Consider the following 20,795-nt stretch of genomic DNA (forward strand, 5'->3'; position numbering starts at 1 on the left):
TATGGTAGCAGATAGGCCTCATTTTTCTCCTGAGAAGTGGCTGGTGGGTTTGAACCACCAGCTGTGAAGTTGGCAGCCTAATGTGTAACCCACTTTGCTTCCAGGGCTTCGAGTTCAATTAGCAAAAAAAAAGGTATCTACTGACTGGAGTCCTGATGGCATTGAGGGTTCCAAAATGGGTTAGCCACAACGTTAGCAGTTTGAAACCACTAGCTACTCCTCCAGAGAAAGAGGAAGCTTTCTACGCCGATAGAGAGTTCAAGTCTCCGACCCCGGGGGAATTCTCCTCCGTTCGGGGAGAGTTGGAATGGACTTGACAGCAGGAGTTTGGTTCGTTTTCTGTGCTCACTGACTGATTAGTGGGGAATGAAACACCCTCTGAGCTCAAGTTCTGAAATAACCTGTTAGAAAAAAAACCCCAAGAAAGTAAATCTCTACTGATAGTAATTTATAGGAAACCCAGCCCTCCTGTGACTCATCCTGAAATACAAAAGCTGCCCTCCTTTCCCCCACTTCTTAAGACATAGATCCAAACCACAAGCAAAGAAAGATTTCTATGAATAAAAAATGGTTATTGGTGTTAAAAAAAAAAAAGCTACGAGCTTAACTCTTAAGCTTCACCAGCTAAAACTTCTAGATAACTAAAGGAACAAATAAGATGAGGGGGAGTCGGCATGGGACTGTGTAAGAAAATCTAAGAGCAGCCCCAGTGCCCACCCCCGAGGCTGAAGCACTTGGACCGCTGTCCCTGCTTGGTCCAACAATGCAGATGCAGACTGGCAGCCCCGCAGCAAGACGGAAAACGCCCACCGTGTGTAAGGCTCTGTCCTTCAAACACTCAAGAACATCTGCAGCAGCAAGGTTTCCATCCAGAACAGCCTAACAATGTCCTGTGAGGAAAGCCTTCAGGGAGCATGCTTGTGTTAATTGAAAAATACACCAAGCCCCACAATTCTTGGCGAGACTGGTAAATCAGATTATCATTGAAGTAGCACTTCAACTTCCGCCCTATCTGAAGCCACAGTGGCCCTTATGATGCGAACCAGTGAATTTCTGATGTGATAAAGTTGTTTCTGACTAAAATAATTTAATGACTCAGAACATAAACCTTGGTGCGCCTCACGCATGATCAAGGATTGAATGTTCTTTGAGAGTACAACCCTATAAGTACCAATTATTGGAGACCTAAAATTCTGTCAGGAGTTGTGAAAATGCTACTCAGGTCAAGATAAAATGAGAGCTTAAAGCCAGTTGAGCAGAACCTGATAGGGCACAATCTAGTGTTTTTAGAACTGTGGTTAATGTTCACCCACATTAAAATTTCGTATTCTCCCGAGAGTCCCACAGAGAGCCATGTCTTGTGCGCCCCCTGCTGGCTCTGTCGCTGCCCTCCATCCTTTTCTTGGGAGCTGTGCTGCACAAACCAGTCCCCAGATGCTGCGGGGGAAGAGGTGCCCCTCGCCCTCCACTGCCAGCGAGTCCACCCTGACCCACAGCGACCCTCCAATAGATTTACACTTCTGAGAACACAGATCTTCACATGAGCAAATAAAACCATTCTTCTCTCGAGGAACGCGGCTGGGGGATCTGAACCAATGACTTCGCGGTTTGTGGCCCGCTGCTTAACGCACAGTGCCACCGGGGCTTCCTTAGTGGAAAACGCTGGTATATGTGGGATCTTAAAGCTGCAACCCAGCTTCCGTATTGATGGATGGGGGAGGAGAGGCCAGCAACTAGAGAGGCCACAACTTGACAGAGTCACAGAGGGGGCAGGAGACAGCCATCCTGGCCTCCTTCCACTTCACCGTGACCTCAGTGTCTGCAATATAAGACCGCGCTGTACTGTTTTGTGGCTATGTGGGATCGTTTGCGACCCTAACGCCTGCAGTCTCCGAGTTACGCACAGACTCTTCACAATACGGACAAGGACGTCGGACACCAGTGTTCAGGGCAGACCTAAGAGGCTCCAAGTGTCCATATTCCCAACTTTTGTGGAGAGTGCCCAGCTCAAGTAACCCACTGTAGTGCCCTAACAGGACGAGTACTTAAGATCCCCCCATGGGCTGCTTCTACCATTTGCTCACAAGCTCGGAATACTTGGATGTGGCTACCACGCAGTCAAGCCAATCCTTAATGATCTCCAGGTCAGTAAGAACGGCCACGTTATATTGTTGGAGGAGCCCTGGTGGCAAAGTGGCTAAGTGTTGGGTTTCTAACTGCAAGGCCAGCAGTTTGAAACTACCCGAGGCAGAAGGAAGAGGCTTTCGCGGCAACTCTACCCTGTCCTACAGGGTCACTATAAACCAACATTGACGCAACGGGACGGAGCTTGTCTTTGCTGCTGATGGTGAAGGTGATGTGACAGCTGCCACCCACAGAGTGCCTGGAAACATACCAAGCACAGGGGTAGGACTTCACAGAATTTACTGGAAAGGTAGGTAATACTAACTTTACTGTACAGAGAAGGAATGTGAGGGCAATCATGTGCCCAAGGTTTGTTGGTTTGACATCAAGGTTCTATGACTTCCCCTGCCCTTAACGACCCTGGCATTTCGCTCATTCTTCACTCAGCAGAGGTCATAGTACCACCAGCACCACCACCGGCCTCTCCTACTTAGGGCAAAAGGTACTTTACTAAAACCTTGAACTTTTTTGTAAGTTAATATTGGGGGAGATGTGACTTTCCTTACTTTTAGTAGAGTGAGCCACCTGATCTATGCCATGTGTGTTCATCAACCCTTAGTACTTAAGTATTTAATTCTGATTTCTCTTTGTGTGACAGCCTTGCTTAAGTATTTGTCAAGTAGTTTGCTATGGGGAAAACAGAAAATACTGAGCTAATCTGACAAGCACCCTCTTTAGACAGACACAGGCGGTGCTTCCAGAATCGAATCTACTCAGACAGAAAGTAACTGTTTGTCAAGGGAGCGTACACAAGCCCATCTTTGTGGGGAAGAGAAGTTGTTATCTAAATCAAGGGCAATTTTCATTCAAAGCAAAGCTTCAAATGCTGTGCTCCTTTGGGAAACAGATAACTACGGACACAAGTGCTGAGTCCTGTTCCGTGGTTAGAGACAAGTTATTTTCACGGGCAGGCACGCACTAGCTCTGCACTGGGCTGCCAAACTCAAGGTCAGTCGTTTGCTCCGCAGGAGAAAGCGAACACTTTCTACTCTCACAAAGCAGCGTTAAACAGTCTCAGAAATCGCCAGGGGCAGTTCTAGCCCACCCTCCAGGGTCAGAGCCGGCACTGCCTGACTGGCAGTGAGTACGGTTTGGGTAGGTACGATGGGAAACGAGTGTTAACGAACAGGGTTCTCAATCCCAAATGAGGCACCTGGCAGTGGCACCGGTGCAGAAAGAGACGGCAGCCCGCCTCACAGAATTTAGGAACAAGTGTTAAAGCGACAGCCTTCACCTTGCCAATTTAATGGCAGAACAATCTGATACCAGGGGCTCTGTGACTAGCGTCATACAGTATGTACGGTCATTACTGGTCTTCCACCTGAAAGTGAAGATAAAAAGAACCTTGTTTTTGCTCTTTTGGACAAAGGCAGATAGCAAAGTTGGGGTGCCAGCTCCTCTCCTTAGGTAAGGTGACCAGATTTTAACATTGGTAAAGCGGGACAAAGCAGCACACCATTGATAAAAGTCATATCCTGGCGAAAGAGCCACACGGCAGCTGAAAACCATATACCCTAACTTGTCATACATTCTTTCAAAAAATCAGGACTTTTTTAAAACGCCGCAGGATGCGGGAAAAATTGTTAAAAATCGGGACTGTCTGGTCACCTAATCCTTAGGAGCTGTGTGAACCCGGCCCGCAACTTCTCTGAGGCTCCGTGTCCGCACCTGGAGCGAGGTCGACGTGACAGTTCTTCATCAGAGTCGTCGGGACGGCTGGGTGAGATAACGGATATTAAAACTCCTGCACAGGGGCCCGAGAGAACACCACCCGTCAATCCCAACTGCAGACTGCCATCCTAGGAGGAAGGCTCTGGGCCATCGGCTCTCTCGACAGTTAACTGTTAGGATGGCAACAAACAGCTTTTCAAAAACAAGCCAAACACAGCTGTCTCTGGTGTGAATCTCGACTGCCAGCCGAAGGTGCATGGCTCCCGCGTTCGAGAGCCACCTGGCAGAGAAGGGCACATGATCCGAGTCAAGGTCGGGTCACCCGCAGACCAGTCTCTTCGTGTCGGTCCGCCCGTTCACCATCATTCTTCGGAAACCATGAAACATACCACATTGTTATGGTATGTTTTTAAAAGTCACTTTGGTGAGCGAGCCTACCTGGTGTCACCCACCCACCTGTCCTATTTACGGGCTGAACCCATCAGCTTCATAGCTTTTTTAAGGGGCAAATCTGAAATGTTTTTGAAGGCAGCTTCCCTTCTCCGGTCCCGGGGGTGGGGGGAGTACCTGCTCACCGCACCCCTTCCGATCCCAGTGCTGGCTCCCTGGACGTTTTTCTCCTCTCGGGATGGCTCCTCCCACACCCTGCCCTTGCTCCATTCTTGTCTCCTAAATGCACCCTTTGTCTCTGTCGCCCACTCTCACCTAGCTCTTCTTTCATGCACCCCTATGCTCGGAACAACCTACTAATCCACCAAATGTCTGCCCTCAGATCACTTTTTAAAAGTCACTTTGGTGAGCGTGCCTACCTGGTGTCACCCACCCACCTGTCCTATTTACGGGCTGAACCCACCAGCTTCATAGCTTTTTTAAGGGGCAAATCTGAAATGTTTTTGATCGGCATTACGCTACTATGAGGTTCACCCCACACTGAGTCACATGAAAAAGAATGTGAATCCCTGAACACTTCAGAAGTGAAAGTAGGATTCTTAGCGTTAATTACAAATAAAGAGGAAATTAACAAAACCCCCAAACCAAACCAGCTGGGAAGCAGATTGCTAGCCCTTTCTTCGGCAGTGCCCCTGGGTGGGCTCAACCCGCTGCCCTGCTGGTGAGCAGCACAACACACTGACTATTTGAACCGCCGAATTTCCTTACAAATGTAGCAAATCAAACCCATTGCCATCAACTCATTTCTGCTGACTCAGAAGACAGAGTAGCACCAGGACACAGGGCCAAACTTGTACAGGACCAGACAATCTCATCTCTCTCCCACAGAGTGGCTGGTAGGTTTGAACCACCAATCCTGGGGTTAGCCATCCAACACTTATCCCACTGTGCTGCCACGCACGCACGCACGCACGCACGCCCCAAATCTATTGTCATCAACTTGGTTCTTTACAAGACCAGACAGCCTTGTCTTCCATGCAGTGGCTGGTGGGTTTGAACCAAGCATTGTTTGTGCAAGTCAGCCATCACAGTTACCCTACAGCACCATCGGGGACCCTGAATTCAACCAAAGAAAGTGTTTGATATAGAAGGGCTTTTGCTAAAAAATAAAACAAAACAAACAAAACTCAACAACAAAGTCCAACCATTATATTCAGAAGATACCGGGAGAAATGCTTCCTGCTGTCATGCCTTGTTCCCCAGACAGTTCTGCAGACAGGTAATCCATACTTGGCACCTGCCAGACCAGTTCACTAGAGCGGGGGCACTGAGAGCAAAGGGGGAGTAGACCAAGAGGTTAACGCCACGGTCGTGGGCGCCGATGGGTGAGCTCCGCTGGCACCTTTGCAGTCTAGGCTCTTTGCTTCCCCCAATGGGTCCAGCGCAGGTGGTCATTTTCAGCGACACCCCAGCTGTCGGTCGATACAGAGTCAGTGCACAGACAGGCTATGGTGACCATGACCATCTCTCTCCACCAGGAGGAAGGGGTGGGCCACACCAGGCAGGGCGGGGAGACAAGATCTCTCTTAACACCCATGGGGACAGGAAATTCCGCACACTCTGGGCGATACCCCAGCCGTGTACGAGGCTCAACGTGGTGAACTGGGCACTTGCTGTTTAGTGACTGCGGCTCTGGAGTGGAGTATGAAAGAGTGAGCGCTGCCTGAGCTGAGGCTTTCAGACTGGATGTCAACCCGAATGGTCTCCTCAATCGCCCGCCCTCCACATTAGGACAGTCAGGTAAGACATGACGACGTAGCAACGATGAAGCAACCGCAGAGCAGGAGACTGTGCACTGCGTTTTCCTGACAGGTACTTAGTCCACGATGCTGTCTGAGGAGGCCAGAGGCTATTGTACCACCAGGTCAGCGGTGAGAAGTATCGCCACACATGCTCCTCTCAATGAACGTGCTCAAATAAATTTACCTAGGCAAACTGTGCACTGTTCGTCCAATTATTTTAACATGTATTTGTTAACTTTTCTTCACTTCCTAATACTCTACAGAAAAGGCCTGATGGAACATATTGTTGTGCCTTGTTCTGTTACCGCCTTTAGATGTAGTTTGGAAGTTTAGGGCCGAAGGGCAGTACCGCGAGAACCCCGGAGCAAAGACCACAGGGACCGGATGCAAACTGCTCGCTCTGCCTGAGTTGCCAACGCTACAACCACTGCACGCTAGGCTGCAGAAAGCACATGCTCAACTCTGAGGACTTACACTGCTCTTGAACTTCCTAGAGCAGCGGTTCTCAACCAGTGGGTTGTGACCCCTTTGGGGGGCGAAGGACCCTTTCACAGGGGCCACCTAATACATCCTGCATAGCAGATAATTTACATTGCGATTCATCACAGTAGCAAAATGACAGTGATGAAGTAGCAATGAAGATAATTTTATGGTTGGGGGTCACCACAACCTGAGGAAGTGTATGAAAGGGCTGTGGCATGAGGAAGGTTGGGAACCACTGGTCTAGAGGTTTATTATAATAGCACATGCTACTTGACAATAAACGCAGGAAAAGAAATGAAAAGAATCAACATAAGCACGAAAATCCGAATTTAAAACAACCAACATTTTTACAAGTCATTATAAATGTTACTTGTAGAAAATTACCTATATGAATAGTAACTATACTTCTAATTAAACTAGATCCTCAGGAAAGCTGTGTGTGTGTGTGTGTGTGTGTGTGTGTGTATGTGTGTGTTGTGTTTCGGGTTAGAGGCATACCCGGTTGTTACTCACTAAACAGAGGCAAAGGGCAAGGAAGCTGTAAGACTATTAGTCACCATAGTAAATTATAATCACTTACTAGTTGCTGCTCTGTTTTACATTTATTTCTGCCTGGTGGTGAACAGAACGCAAAATGGATCTTTTGGGTTTCATTAAAAGTGCGCTGGGAAATGCTTCTTTCGTGGTTTCTGTGAAACCTGTTTGGAGATAGCTCACATTCACTATTCAGTTTGAAAAGAAAGAAATCTATCAAAGATTGACGCCCAAGTCAGACACCAAAACCAACCCTAACTGGACTGAGTCGGTTCTGACTCAGAGCAAGCTAGAGGGCAGAGAACTGTCCAGAGGGCTTCAAAGACTGGCACCTCCTGCTCCTGGGCAGCGCCTCACTGAGCTCCTGGCTGTGGCAGAGCGCTTAACCAAAGAGCCACTAGGGTTTCCCTGTGAATAATTGTAAAGGAATAACGGCTTTGGAAAGTGGGAGGTGCTGCAGAGTCAGAGAGCAAAAGTCAAATTAAATGGCCCCAGTAGATTGGAGACAACCAGGAAATTAATACAGTTCTGAATTCTAAATTTGACACTTCCATTTTGAATGACAATCTGTTTTACAAACTACTTGTATTAGTCTGGGTACTTTGGAGAAACAAATCCACAGCAACTTATGTAACAGAGAGAGTTTTATGTAAAGAAAATGTGCATCACGAAAACATCCCAACCCAATGCTGCCTAAGCCCATAAGTCCAACATTAACCCATTAATCCAACACCAGTCCACAAAGTCCTCCACCTCACAAAACAGAGGCAATGATGCCGACTGCAGGAGGAAAGCTGAGTCAGTGAATGAATAAGCATCTCAGCACTAGCAGGGGTCTCCACACGGCTGCTCCAGCACACAGGGCTGCATCGGGATAGGTCCATGTAGCTTCTCCTTGGGGATGTCTTGTAGGAAGTCAATCTTGCAAGCTGAAGCAGGGAGCTAAGGCAGCTGTACCCGGTGCAACCATCACAAAACAAGAGTCCCAAGAACTAGAAAGGTGAGGCTCACCACCGATTTATCCCTCCGCCTTTCAATTAGCCCCACATGTGTTTTTCGGCCAGGCTGGCACAATTAACTAACTCACTACTTATAAGTGAAATTGTGAGTGGGTAAAGAATATAAGAAGTTTAAGAATTTAGACACCAATATAGTTGAAAATACACAGGTTTGTAGTGGCTTGAAGATGGGCTGAAATGATGCTGGGGACGGAGTTACCTACCGAAAGCATACTGTCTTGGGATAGTCTTCTCGGGAGGAAGTGTCAGGTTAAAGGGGTTTCTAGTATCAACACAGCCTTCGTCATGTTTTAGCAAGTTCCTTAGTCTATGTATCAGATTCCTTAAACATATAATAGAGATAATAATGCGGGCTTCAAAGAATTTGTGGGAAAATGGAATGCAAAAATAATGGAATTTTTCTATAAATTTTCAAAGGTTTAAAAGAGAATTATTGATAATTAGAACTGTGTCTGATACAGAGTAAAGGAAACATTTGTATGTGGACTCTCTAAAATGCTGTCTTTAAGAGAAATCTATAGACTACATATTAGGTTCATTTAAAAATTAATTTTTAATGAGCTGCATCTTACAGTGAGAGCTGGCCTGTAGAATTGTGCAAAACAAGGGACCACTTGGAACACGGCTGATTCCAGGCTCAGATCAATGTGAGCTTGCCCATGGAAAATGCCAAAGAGAAGCCCTGACTCTTCAATTCCCACCCCTGCTCCAATCTGTAAGACAGACACTTCACAGTGCAGCAGAAATGAGCCAAAATTAGTACATCTATGAAATTTTTAAAAAGTGGAAGTCTCAGCGACAGAGCCTCATTCACTGAGCATCATGTGGGCAGAAGGGGAGAACTCTTGGTCTGAGAGAGTCAGTCCCGTGAACACCCACGAGGATGCAGCTTTGACCACAGAGCTGGAATCCACTTGTAGCATGCTGTACGCTCGCTGCCAAAGCACCTCTGTATTTTCCTCCCCTTCCCTCAGCTTTTGCAACATAGAAATACATCATTTCGTTGTCAACTTGACTTAGAGGAGCAGGACTAGGATGGATGTCAATCCTACACGGTGGCCAAATGGTGGAGGAGTTACCTTTCTACTCAGGAGCATGATGATTTAGTTCCTTTGTGCCAGTAAGTGAAACATTAACTTCTGATTTACATCCCTGCCCATTTCCATGCTGGAAGTCAAACAAATGTAAGGGCTGGCATCATGACGTGCCAAGGCATGTAGAGTGGGTGGAATCGCTTTGCTTCCATATTCGGGAAACCCTGTATATTTAAGTCGGTTAGACATTTAGTAATATTTCCATGAAAAGTAGTTCCGCCAGTCCACATGTCTGAAGATGTATGTGAAATCCCCTGCAGACGGCGGCCCGAGGGGAACAGCATCCACTGTGGGGATGTTGTATCGGCTCCAGTCCCCCATGCCTGAGCCTCACTGCACAGGGCCCCTTCTTATTCGAACACACAGCTTCAGGGGCTCTGGTTACACCCATACGCTACATAAGACTGGCCCAGATCCTTATAGACCCACTACCGTTTTCTGATCAAATATCAATTTCGTCCATTCTTTCCTAAGATGTTATCCATTTTCCCTTTGTTTCTGTGTGCCAAAAATCTCATGCTATTTGTCTCCGATTTACTTTGTTCAAAACAATTTTTGTTAGATGTCAGCAGTTAACTTAAGCTACGTTTCTTCCATTTGAACAGTGCATGGTGCGCCATTACTTGGTAACCTTCTTCCACAGCACGGCCCCATGGCAGGTGAGTGTGCCATTCCTCTGGGTGAGTTTTACTACTGGAGCTTTGGTCTTTAACACATGTTGCCAACATAGTTGTGATATACCACTAAAACGATCTTTCTGAGACTTTCCAAATAGGTATAGTAGATATCTTTATTTTGCTTCTCTGCGATGTAATTTTGAGTGAAAAAGAATGCTAACAAAACCTGTGATACGTGCAGTGATCTATTTTCTTTTTTGGATTTCTGAAACCTACTCCTACCACCACTACCACCACCACCACCACACCAGAAGCGCCGTAATTGATTTCTGCCAAAGGAAAACTTTTTTTCCTCCTTTTTTTGGTCAAATCTGATAAAACTTCTCTGGTTTCAAATTATTTTCAGTAGTGTGTTTAAATTTTCAAGAGGCAAAATTTAATGTTTTTCTCTTTCCTGAGTTTCTTCTGCTTGGCTAGGGCCACAGATAAAATATGATCTTTGTACTCTTAAAGCATGTTGCTATTACCCTGATGATTCAAAAAGTGAACGAGAGATAAAAAATATAAATGAAAATGCAATGAAATTCCATATATTAAACAAGAGTGAAGGAGCTTGCCTTGCCAGGCAGCTTCACTGTCTGTCTAGGCAAACACTGTCTGCGACGATGACGCCCCAACACTCCAGTCTCTAAGGACGCGCTCGGATCTCGAGCGCCAGTTTAACAACGAAGGAGCATAGTGAGAGGACTGACATCTTCCTGCTTCCAGCCAAGACACTCGCCAGGAAGTGGTTACCATTAGATGGAGCTAAATCTGTACAAAGCAAAATCCAAGAAACTAAACTAATCCAGTCAGACACTGAAGATAGAGGCCTGTTTAGTACCCAGACAACAAAGGGTCTTCAAAACGTTCAGGGGAAAATTCTAGTAGCTTTTAGCTCCATTTTCCTAAAAACTTTTTGAAGTTCTCATTGCACTCGGTGCTGTGTACTGGTGGTTACACACACACACTCCACCACCCCCCCCCATGGCGCTTACACTCTAGTCTGAGAGAGCGGTCAGGAGAAACAGGAGTCTACGCAGTAGAAAACAAACCACCAAGGACAACAGTTGATGGGGAGACTTGTCTGGGGATGTGACAGCCGTGACAAGGAGGAGCAAGTGACAAGTCCTGGGAAAGACCAGACTTAGGTGTGGCCAGAGAATGCACCAGCCCAAGGGCAAGGGGCAGTCTTGCTGGGTTTTGAGCAAGGGGACACACAATCAGACTGACACTATGCGAAGATCTCGGCGTGCTAGACGAGGAACGAGAGATCGGAGTGGGAGTGCTGAGACTGGAAGAGCAGAGATTAGACTGGAGGCTTTAGAAAGCCTCCTTTGTGTGGGATGGGACGGGATGGTTTGAAGGAGGGGGGCAGGTTGGGAGGTCAGTGAAGGGAGGCAGATTAAGCAAGGCTGGATGTCGCCATCACTTACCCCGGACAGGGGACCGAGGGAGGGCAAGACGTGCAGACGGTGCCAGGGCTGACCTGGGAGGGGGTGGCACACCAGGGATGAGTGGGGGTGCTGACGTCCTGGCAGTGAATCACGGACTGCAGCGTTAGAGATGGAGGGAGGGTTGGCACATAAATGATAGGTAAAATCATGGGAATGGGTGGAAATGACGGCGGTAAGAGTGTCAGTAAAAAGAGGAGAGACCCTTAAGTATAAGCCTTAAGGAATTCTAATGTTCAACAACAACAACGCAAATAACCAGAGCCTACGGGGAAATGGGCAAAAGGATGGGAGGTGGAGGGGAGGGGAAAGAGTGTGAGAGGAGTGAGCCTAGACGTGTATACCCAGCCCAGCACGACAGTCAAGTAAAGACCACTGACCGTGTGCCAAGTTTGTCCCCCACCTCTTCTCTGGATGCTCAGCAACAACCGCCCCTATCATCCCTTTAACAACAGAAACACAAAGCATAACAAGTTAGAAGCGTGAGTTAAAAGAAAACATTTTTCTCACTGCTTTTCTTCCTTGCTGACACTTTTTTGTCAAAATGTAGGGCCTGCTTTAACTTACACTGCACTGAATCTTAGAGTGATAAATCTCCAAGACTGAGCACATTAAAGAAAATGAAATATAAGCTCGATGACAGGATCAAGTAGTGAATATGTAATTCAAAAGGAAACCATAATGGTTTAAGTGGGAGAATACATTTCATTTCATGCCACAGAAATGGCCCAAGAATCAATAAAGCACACAGCCACAATAGAATTATTAAGACAGCATTATAGACACGAAAAATTATGACTCCAGCTTCGAATATTTACTCATTACAGACTCAGTGACTAGTACGGTACTCTACGGTGAGACCAGCGCAGCAACTACAAAGAGCACAAACACACGAAAAACAACTCTCTTGAGAAAACCCTTTAGAACACTGTTTGCTTTGGACTGCAGGTGCAAGCCTGCAAATCAACACAAGAGGCATCGTATGCAATTTAAGAACAAACAAAACCGTACCAAAGGCATTTGAAATGGGTGAAAATACTCCTACATTTGAGATCACTATAGCTTAGATATTGAAGTAGTTGTGAAAATCCTTCAGTAAGCCAAGGGAGAGATTTTTTGAGACGCTGGCTGCGTGCTCTCCAGTCACTCCACCAACCACTGCCGCTCTTTGCCAGGAGCAGCAGGGCCCTACAGGGTGTTGGGAGGAAAAGAAAAGATAGACATTTAAGTTGGACTGGGAGGAAGAATAAAAAGGGGAGGGGGAAACCTTATCATTTAATTAGAATAATTTATAAAATTCCTAAAAGTAGCATCTAAAATTATAAAAAAGGGAAGTCACACATTTAAAAAATAATACTCTATAATCACCTTCCTTTGTTATCTAGTTTTTGTCCATACACCTAATTTTATTATACACGGTTTTAATAGCAAGATATAATTTTACATCATTTTTTCACTTAGTCTAGCAAACATTCTGTTCCTAGAGTTTTCTTTATAGAATTTGTACTGTAATATTCCATTGAGTTAATAGGATATAATTTATCTCACCATTACTTTATTCTATACAAGAATTCTTTCCTTAGGTTAAATCCTTTCTGTTGGATAAATTTCACAATATTAACATTTTTAATGACTTTCATAGCTATTTCTATCCTATTTCTTTATACAAATGAACTATTTTCTACCATTCTTTATGTTATGGGTGTAATATACTATTGGAAAATAATCTAGGGCTGGTTATTACAGCCCTATCTTAAATATTTTAAAATACTTAAAATATCTTCAATATTTTAAAGCAAATTTTTAAATAGCTAAAGAGTTTTAAAACGCTCTGAGTAAAACGTCAGCTGTTTTTCTTTTAAAAAAAAGAGTTTTAAAAGGCTTTGCTCTAGAAGAATTATCCTTTTACTGGATTATGCAAAGCTTCTAAATATTGAGTACCAGAGATAACACAATCTCTAGCACCATCTTGCAGCATAAAACATAAGCCCCACAGGAGATATAGATGCACTTGCAGTGCTGACTGAGAAGAATCAATTACATGCGTTGGAGCAGGGTCCTCAAACTTTTTAAACAGGGGCCAGTTCACTGTCCCTCAGACCCGAGGGAGGGCCTGATGTATACTCTGCACACATGGACACTATACACACTGCACATATCCTATTTTGAAGTAAAAAACAAACAAATAAAAAAACAGGCAAAAACACCCGGCAGGCAGGGTAAATGTCTTTGGTGGGCCGCAGTTTGAGGACCCCTGCACTGGAGTCATGTTGGAGGCGCTTACAAACAGTCTAAGGTCATGTCACATCATTTCGGTATTATGTCCTATTCGCTTCCTTTCAAAGCTCATGTTCATCCATGCCTTCTTTGTTCATCTCGTTAGCAGTCTGTTGGTCTGTCACCTACAGCATTCTATCCTCTCTCTCCTCTGAACGCACTCCACAGATAACGAGCGGTTGGGCTGTGCCCCGCCTGTGCTCAAAAATACCAACACCCAGCTGCTGGCAGATAACCACACACACCCAGGCACATACATAAAACAGAGCAAAACACAAACGTCTTAGACTGGCATGCAAGGCCCCCTGGCCTCGAACGATATGCAGTATCACATGCTGCAGCAATTAATCTCATATTTAAATCTGCATTTATCAAACTACCCTATTTACTGTGCCCCGGATACATCATTTACTCCCCTACGTACAAACTTACAAATTTCTGTGCTTGAGTTTTCTACAGCTACTCTACTACTCTGACACTATCTATCCCTTACATTCCTGCTCGAGGAGCCCTGGAGATGTAGTGGTTACACGCCGGGCCGCTAACTTCAAGGTCAGCAGTTCAAAGCCACCAGCTGCTCCAAGGGAGAAAGATGAGGCTTTGCTCTCCCATGAAAAGCCACACCCGTGAACACCGAGAGAGGCAGTTCTACCCAGTCCTATAAAGTCACTATGAGGTGGAAGGAACTCCATGGCAGAGAGAAGAAAATTCCTGCTCAAATCCTACTGGCTTGGTTGCACGTCAGTGATCTCTCCTGGTCTTGATGATGGAATTGAGTTTGTTTGTTGTTGTTTTCACTTTATTCCTCGTCTCCGGCCCAGATAAAACCGCACGGGGTTGTACTTCTGACATCAGCAAAATATGTAAAAATCAAGTCATTTAAGAGTCACGGAAACTGGTATTTTCTTACTTCACCCGTTCCTCATAAAACTTACTCACCACTCCACCCTGAAATCCAAGAAAGCAGAACTTAAAACTGGACATACAGTTCTAAGCAGTCAGAATATTTGACTCCATGCCGTCGCTAAAATGAACTCCAAATTCCAAGAGCAATTCCAAGTGCTTGCTCACAATTCTAAATCTGATTTCTAGAGGAGTCAGAAATAAGGCCTGTCACCTGTGGGCTGATCTCAAAGCTCCTGAGAGCAAGAGGACGGGAGCAGCTGAGAGAGATGGGAGAAGAGCAATCAGCACCCTCCGTTTCACTCAGAACACGGGGACGTTCAAACAATGGGATGCAAACTACTTGGCTGCCAAACGTCCAAGTCTGGGGAGAGGTGTACGGCGTGATACGAACCACGGTGCGCTGGCTTTGAACAATGATCAATATGCTCTTAGGTCAAATTCATAGAGTCTAACTTTATGGTATAAAGTAAAGCCCTGAGTTATAGAGTAGAAAGGAAACTTTATGTCATGTAGTGGCGGGTCTTGAATTAAAAGCCAGTGCGGGAGAGGTCTTGATCTTAGAGCCCCGGCCCCCTAACCTCAACACAGTATTGATGCACACACAGTCCTTCTTCACTGCTGTCCAGAACCTGGCATGCGGAGACCAAGACACAGCACATCTGGTGTAACAGGCCTGGGAGGAGGAGAAGGACAGGGAGAACGAAGAGCCTCCTAGTGGGTAGCATTACAAAGATGCCAGGAAGTTCCTCTGGCCTTTGGTGGTCTCCCACCACCACTCCCTGGTCCGATTAGAGCTGGGTGTGTCCATCAGATGGGCCCTCAAGGCTGTCTAGTGCTCGGGAGCACTTTACAGTGTGTCCTAACCCTTAGCTGGGAACCATAGAAACTGCTAGCTGGAAAAGAGAAAGGAACTGAAGTGGACAAGGGACAAAGTGGCCGCAGGAGAGGTAGAGGTGCGGAAAGAGGACGTGGCAAGGAAAGACTCCCCCAGCTTGGGCAGCGAGGGCAGACTCTAGTGAGAGGGTCTGGCAGCCGCCCTTGATTTGGCCGCACAGTGCCTCCGTCTTCTCTCTGTTCACGAGTTCTGACTTCGCTTCTCCCTGCTGTCTCCCTCCTTTTCCCTTCCCGTCCTTCGATCTTCCCAGTGGATCACGGCGCTCTCTCTCCCCTCTGCTCCTGCCAGACGGTGACTCAGCAGGAAGCAGACAGTGGCCTCTGTCACAGCTGGCAAATGCTGACACCGGCTGCTAACAGCATATGCATGAGGGTTAACACAGGCCAGACATGTGGCTAGTGCCACCGGCATGTGGAACAGTGAAGAAGACACTGTGTCTAGGCCCTGGAGGCTGACAGCCTGGGAGGATGGGCAGGGCGCACATATATACACCAAGAACAAAACAGGAGAGACCAGAACATACGGAAGGGCCACTCAGGCTGCCCGTGTAGAGGGTCCACCATTAGCAAAAGCGCTCCCCATTCGCTGCCGCCAGCCACGCGCTGTGTCCAGTCCCTGGGACTTACCTGACCCTCCCTCACGCCACACCCGACACTGGCAAGTCCCTGGCCTTCATGTGCTCGGGGCCCATCTTTGGTGGCAACTTAAGGTGGTCTCTGACTCTTCGTTTGCACTCCCTTTTCTCTTCCTGACTTGGAAGCTATGTATCTGTGTTGACTCCCTAAGAGCCTGGTCCAAGAACATCATCATGAGGCTGTCAACTTAGAGGCTACGTGGTTTTCTCTTCCGAATCACCAAAGGAGCATCGTGTCGCTGCACTCTGCGGTCTGGGGCTTCCCAATGCTCCTGCAGCCTCAAAGCTCTGATTTATTCAGAATGTGTTCCATTTCCTGGTTACAGTTGTCATGGAGTTTCCCCCCTGACTCCCCTGCATCATCTGGCAGTAGAGACTTCCAGATCATTCTCTCTAGCCAACAGTGTACTGCTGGCACAAAGCAGCTCTGACGTATAGAAAACACGCGCTAAAAATGTCAGCTGCCGCAGTGTCCCTGTGCACCTCTTGCTTGCCGCACGGTGCACGCCCCACGGCAGGTGCTGATCTGCTCTGCGATGTGCGGTCCGTGGCTCGTCTCTGCCTTGGCTTTCCCACCACCATCATGCATAATCTACATTCATTCATGACACATGGCAACTTGCTGCTTGGATAAGTACTCTGTATGTAAATAAAATGAGCAAGATAGGCACGACTCCGGTAGGATAGGATCTGCTTCAGTCGAGCCAACCTGCCAGACTGCATATGCCTCCACCCCTCTAGGGACAGGTGGCGTCTTGCAGCTAACTAGCTAATTCTCTGATGTGCTGGCAGAGCCGGAATGAGAACTCAAGATCGCTTTGCCACCAATAATAACTGTTGAGCGAGCCCATTCCATAGGCATGCCGGGCAGGGTGCTCCAGCAGCTACAAACGAAATCAGAAGACCTCCAAATGGAAGAAAATATAAAAAGGTGCTCAATGTTCTCCCAGTGTGCCTGGCAGGAAGCATCATGAAAAGCACTGACGATGGCATTTACAAGGAAATACATCCCCGCCATTATTTTCAGATATGGTGAAGCATCATTTCACATAGATTATTTTTCCCTTTGAACATTTAAGAGGCACATGTCCCCTCAGTCACATGGCGCATGCAGCATGCAGGCAGTGGACAGAGAGGCGAATGGCCTGGAGCACAGGATCTGAGAATGTGAGAGCAAGTTAAAGACCAAGGATCCTCTCCATGGTCACTGGGGGTCCAGAAGCAACGCGGAGCGCAGCGCAGTGGAGTGGGGGAAACAGTTTGTCCAACATAGAAACGTATCTCCACAAGTGGCGGCAGGTATAACTGAAAGACAAAGGCAAAGGGGGACAAACAGAGAGAGTTTTCCTTTGAAAAAAATAAGTCATCTTTCATGTCCCCAAAGCTTTCTGAGTACCTTCAGTAGCTGAGGTCGGGGGGCAGGGGCGGGGGTGGGGGAGAGAGAGATATTAAAACAAAAACACAACACCCTACTGGCAGAGGGAACGGTTCCCAACACGATGGTGCCATTGGTTAAACATGAACCATGGCTGGTAGAGCAGTGACGCACGCCCTTTCCTCTTCACGCTCTTACAGACGCATTCCTGGCAGAGAGGCACTGCTATTGCAGCAACACGGCAGAGGCTCTGAGAGCGCGCAGGCTGAAACAGGAGTCAGAAAACTCCCGTTCTTGACTGACCGGGGGTGAGGGGTGGGGGTCGGGGAGCTTGGGGGGTAGAATCTGAACTCTTTAAATTAAGCTTCAGATCCAGAAACTGCAACACAAATAAACATCAAGATCAAATACTAGTAGGAGGAACTATCACTGCTACTGTTCTTCTTACTGGACCAGCCACGCTGGTGTGGCCTTTCAAACTAACAAGTTTCAAAGGGAAAGAGGCAACATTAAGCTGACAAGGTGACCAAACACTGGTATATGCTTGGACTACCAGTCTCTAAGAGCCATGCTAAAACGGTTTCACGTTTGTAGAGGCAGTAAACAATTTTTTAAAATGCATTAATGAGCTCAAACCAATGACTTGAAATAGGCAGATTTCTACATATAGAAACTTTTGTCCTATGGACAAAAAATCCACTCAACCAGCCACCCAGCCAACCAAATAAATCTCGTATCTACAGCATGTAGGAACGGTGCTAAGCGTAGACTGTAATCCACTACCACCTTAAACGATGATCACCATCCATATTATCATCAGTGATGGGTGGGTGGGTGAATAAGACATGCATCCCCTGGTATCACCAGGGCACTGTTTCAAATCTAATCCGGATGAAGCATCAAAGGAATTCAAAATGAGAGGTGTTCTACAAAATACACGTATCATATCTTCAAAATTTGAGGACTGTGAAAGACAGAAAATACCCTTGGGTCCTAGACAATGGGGTGGGGGTTGGGGTACTTTTCTTTTTCTAGAAAAACAGGTGGAGCGAGTGATGAAATCTGAGCGCTTGGGGAGCTCTGAGGCTTCTGAGGTGCTGTGTTGTGGGTTCCGACACACAGCTACCCTATGCCCACCAGAACAAAACGCTGCCAGTCTTGTACCATCCTCACCATCAGTCCCACATGCCAGCACCCTGTGGCAGCAGTGGTGTAAATCCATCCAGCAGAGGGTCCTCCTCTTTTACCAAATCTCTACTTTACCCCAAGCATTACTGTAGATTAGATGATATGATTTCAGTAATATATATTGATTGATTTTGAGAAATTGTTGTTGTTGTTGGAAAGATGCACATGTCCACAAATATATTCTCCAATATGTTTTCTAAACCGAGAGGAGTGAGGGAGCACATGCTAAAGCTTATGTAGTAACACGTCTGCAAATGGGGAATCTGACTTAAGGGTAAAAGAAAACTTTTTTTTTTTGCTGGGTATAGTGTACTTTATTGATGGTACATGACAAGGCCGAGTTTTCTGAGCCCCTCCCCTTCCTTCAGGGGCCTGGATGAAATATTCTCAGTGTGTTGGGGGATTGAATTAGGGGCAGAGACTCCCCAGCAGCTGATGGCCTCTCTTCCTCTAGTGCTGTTGCTGGGCTGGTGGTCCAGGGGGGCTCTTACTCCTTGGAGGCCATGTGGACCATGAGGTCCACCACTCTGTGGCTGTAGCCAGATTCATTGTCATACCAGGAAATGAGCTTGACAGAGTGGTCATTGAGGGCAATGCCAGCCCCAGTATCAAAGGTGGAAGCATGGGGCCCACTGTTGAAGTCACAGGAGACAACCTGGTCCTCAGTGTAGTCCAGGATGCCCTTTAGGGGACCATCAGCTGCCTGCTTCACCACCTTCTTGATGTCATTGTACTTGGCAGCTTTCTCCAGACGGCAGGTGAGATCCACGACGGACACATTGGGGGTGGGGACACGGAAGGCCACGCCAGTCAGTTTCCCATTCAGCTCCGGGATAACCTTGCCCACAGCCTTGGCAGCGCCAGTAGATGCGGGGATGATGTTCTGAGCAGCCCCACGGCCATCACGCCAGAGTTTCCCAGAGGGGCCATCCACAGTCTTCTGGGTGGCAGTGATGGCATGGACTGTGGTCATGAGTCCTTCCACGATGCCAAAATTGTCATGGATGACCTTGGCCAGGCGGGCTAAGCAGTTGGTGGTGCAGGAGGCATTGCTGACAATCTTGAGGGAGTTATCATACTTCTCGTGGTTCACGCCCATCACAAACATGGGGGCATCAGCAGAAGGGGCAGAGATGATCACCCTTTTGGCACCGCCCTTCAAGTGAGCCCCAGCCTTCTCTACGGTGGTGAAGACACCAGTGGACTCTACAACATACTCAGCACCGGCCTCAGCCCATTTGATGTTGGCGGGATCTCGCTCCTGGAAAATGGAGATGGCCTTCCCATTGACGTTAAGCTTCCCATTCTCAGCCTTGAGAGTGCCATTGAACTTGCCGTGGGTGGAATCATACTGGAACATGTAGACCATGTAGTGCAGATCAATGAAGGGGTCATTGATGGCAACAATTTCCACTTTGCCAGAATTGAAAGCAGCCCTGGTGACCAGGTGCCCAATGGGGCCAAATCCGTTCACTCCGACCTTCACCATCGTGTCTCGGGATGCGGCTGAGACTGCACGGGAACGGGAGAGGCGGCTGTCTGTCGCACGAGGAGGAGCAAAGAGCCAAGAAAACTTTATACTAGTCTGTGATTTCCAATTAAGTTAAAAAAATGAATATATTAAGCACGCAACATTGATGTGCTTTATAGTTTACTAAGAAAACAGAATCAGCCTTTTTGACAGACTGAGCAACAGGCACTTGAATATCAAGAGCTCTGACTCTAAAGCCCCAAATGTGACTCTGACCTCCATCGTTAAACTTGGAGGACCGTGGGAACAGGTACATGTGGTCTGGCGCGCTCCCATTCCAAACAGTCACAGTTCCTGCACTGTCGCACTGGCATGAAAAAGAAAATCTCCCGGGTGCCTTCCTATATGAAAACGCTCAATATGATGCAACAGATAGTTCTAGAATGTTATTTCATACTGTTGTGCTTCACCAAAGTCGATTATGACAGCAACAGCTAAAGACCCCACAAACCACAAGGACAAGAGCGATGCTTCAGACAGACAGACCCGAGTCCAGCTTTCTAACAATGTATTTTATCGTATGTTGACAAAGTAACAGATTTTCATAGACTTACCTTTATTTAGTTTCTTAATTATTTATGTTTAAAGAACCTTCAAAGAACAGTAAGATTTCGAGGGTTCATTTAAACTTTATGGATTATCAGGAATATTCTGTCTACTCAATTCTAACCTCCATTTTTTTCTCTCTCTTTTATTTTTTTT

The 20,795-nt window shown here is 46.8% G+C and overlaps 2 protein-coding genes across 3 annotated transcripts in view; both read right to left on the bottom strand.

The window, feature by feature from the left end:
* DYM (dymeclin) overlaps window positions 1-20,795 on the bottom strand; it is a 315,716-nt gene that overhangs the window by 121,438 nt on the left and 173,483 nt on the right. The gene's annotated exons all lie outside the window — the stretch shown is intronic.
* On the bottom strand, window positions 19,050-20,051 carry LOC105978642 (glyceraldehyde-3-phosphate dehydrogenase-like). The gene has a single exon (XM_045296194.1). The coding sequence runs from the start codon at window positions 20,049-20,051 to the stop codon at window positions 19,050-19,052; it is 1,002 nt and encodes a 333-aa protein (XP_045152129.1).

This window comes from Echinops telfairi, unplaced genomic scaffold (assembly GCF_000313985.2).
Source record: "Echinops telfairi isolate 266 unplaced genomic scaffold, ASM31398v2 ScPeMD7_7400;HRSCAF=8409, whole genome shotgun sequence".
Taxonomy (NCBI): Eukaryota; Metazoa; Chordata; class Mammalia; order Afrosoricida; family Tenrecidae; genus Echinops; species Echinops telfairi.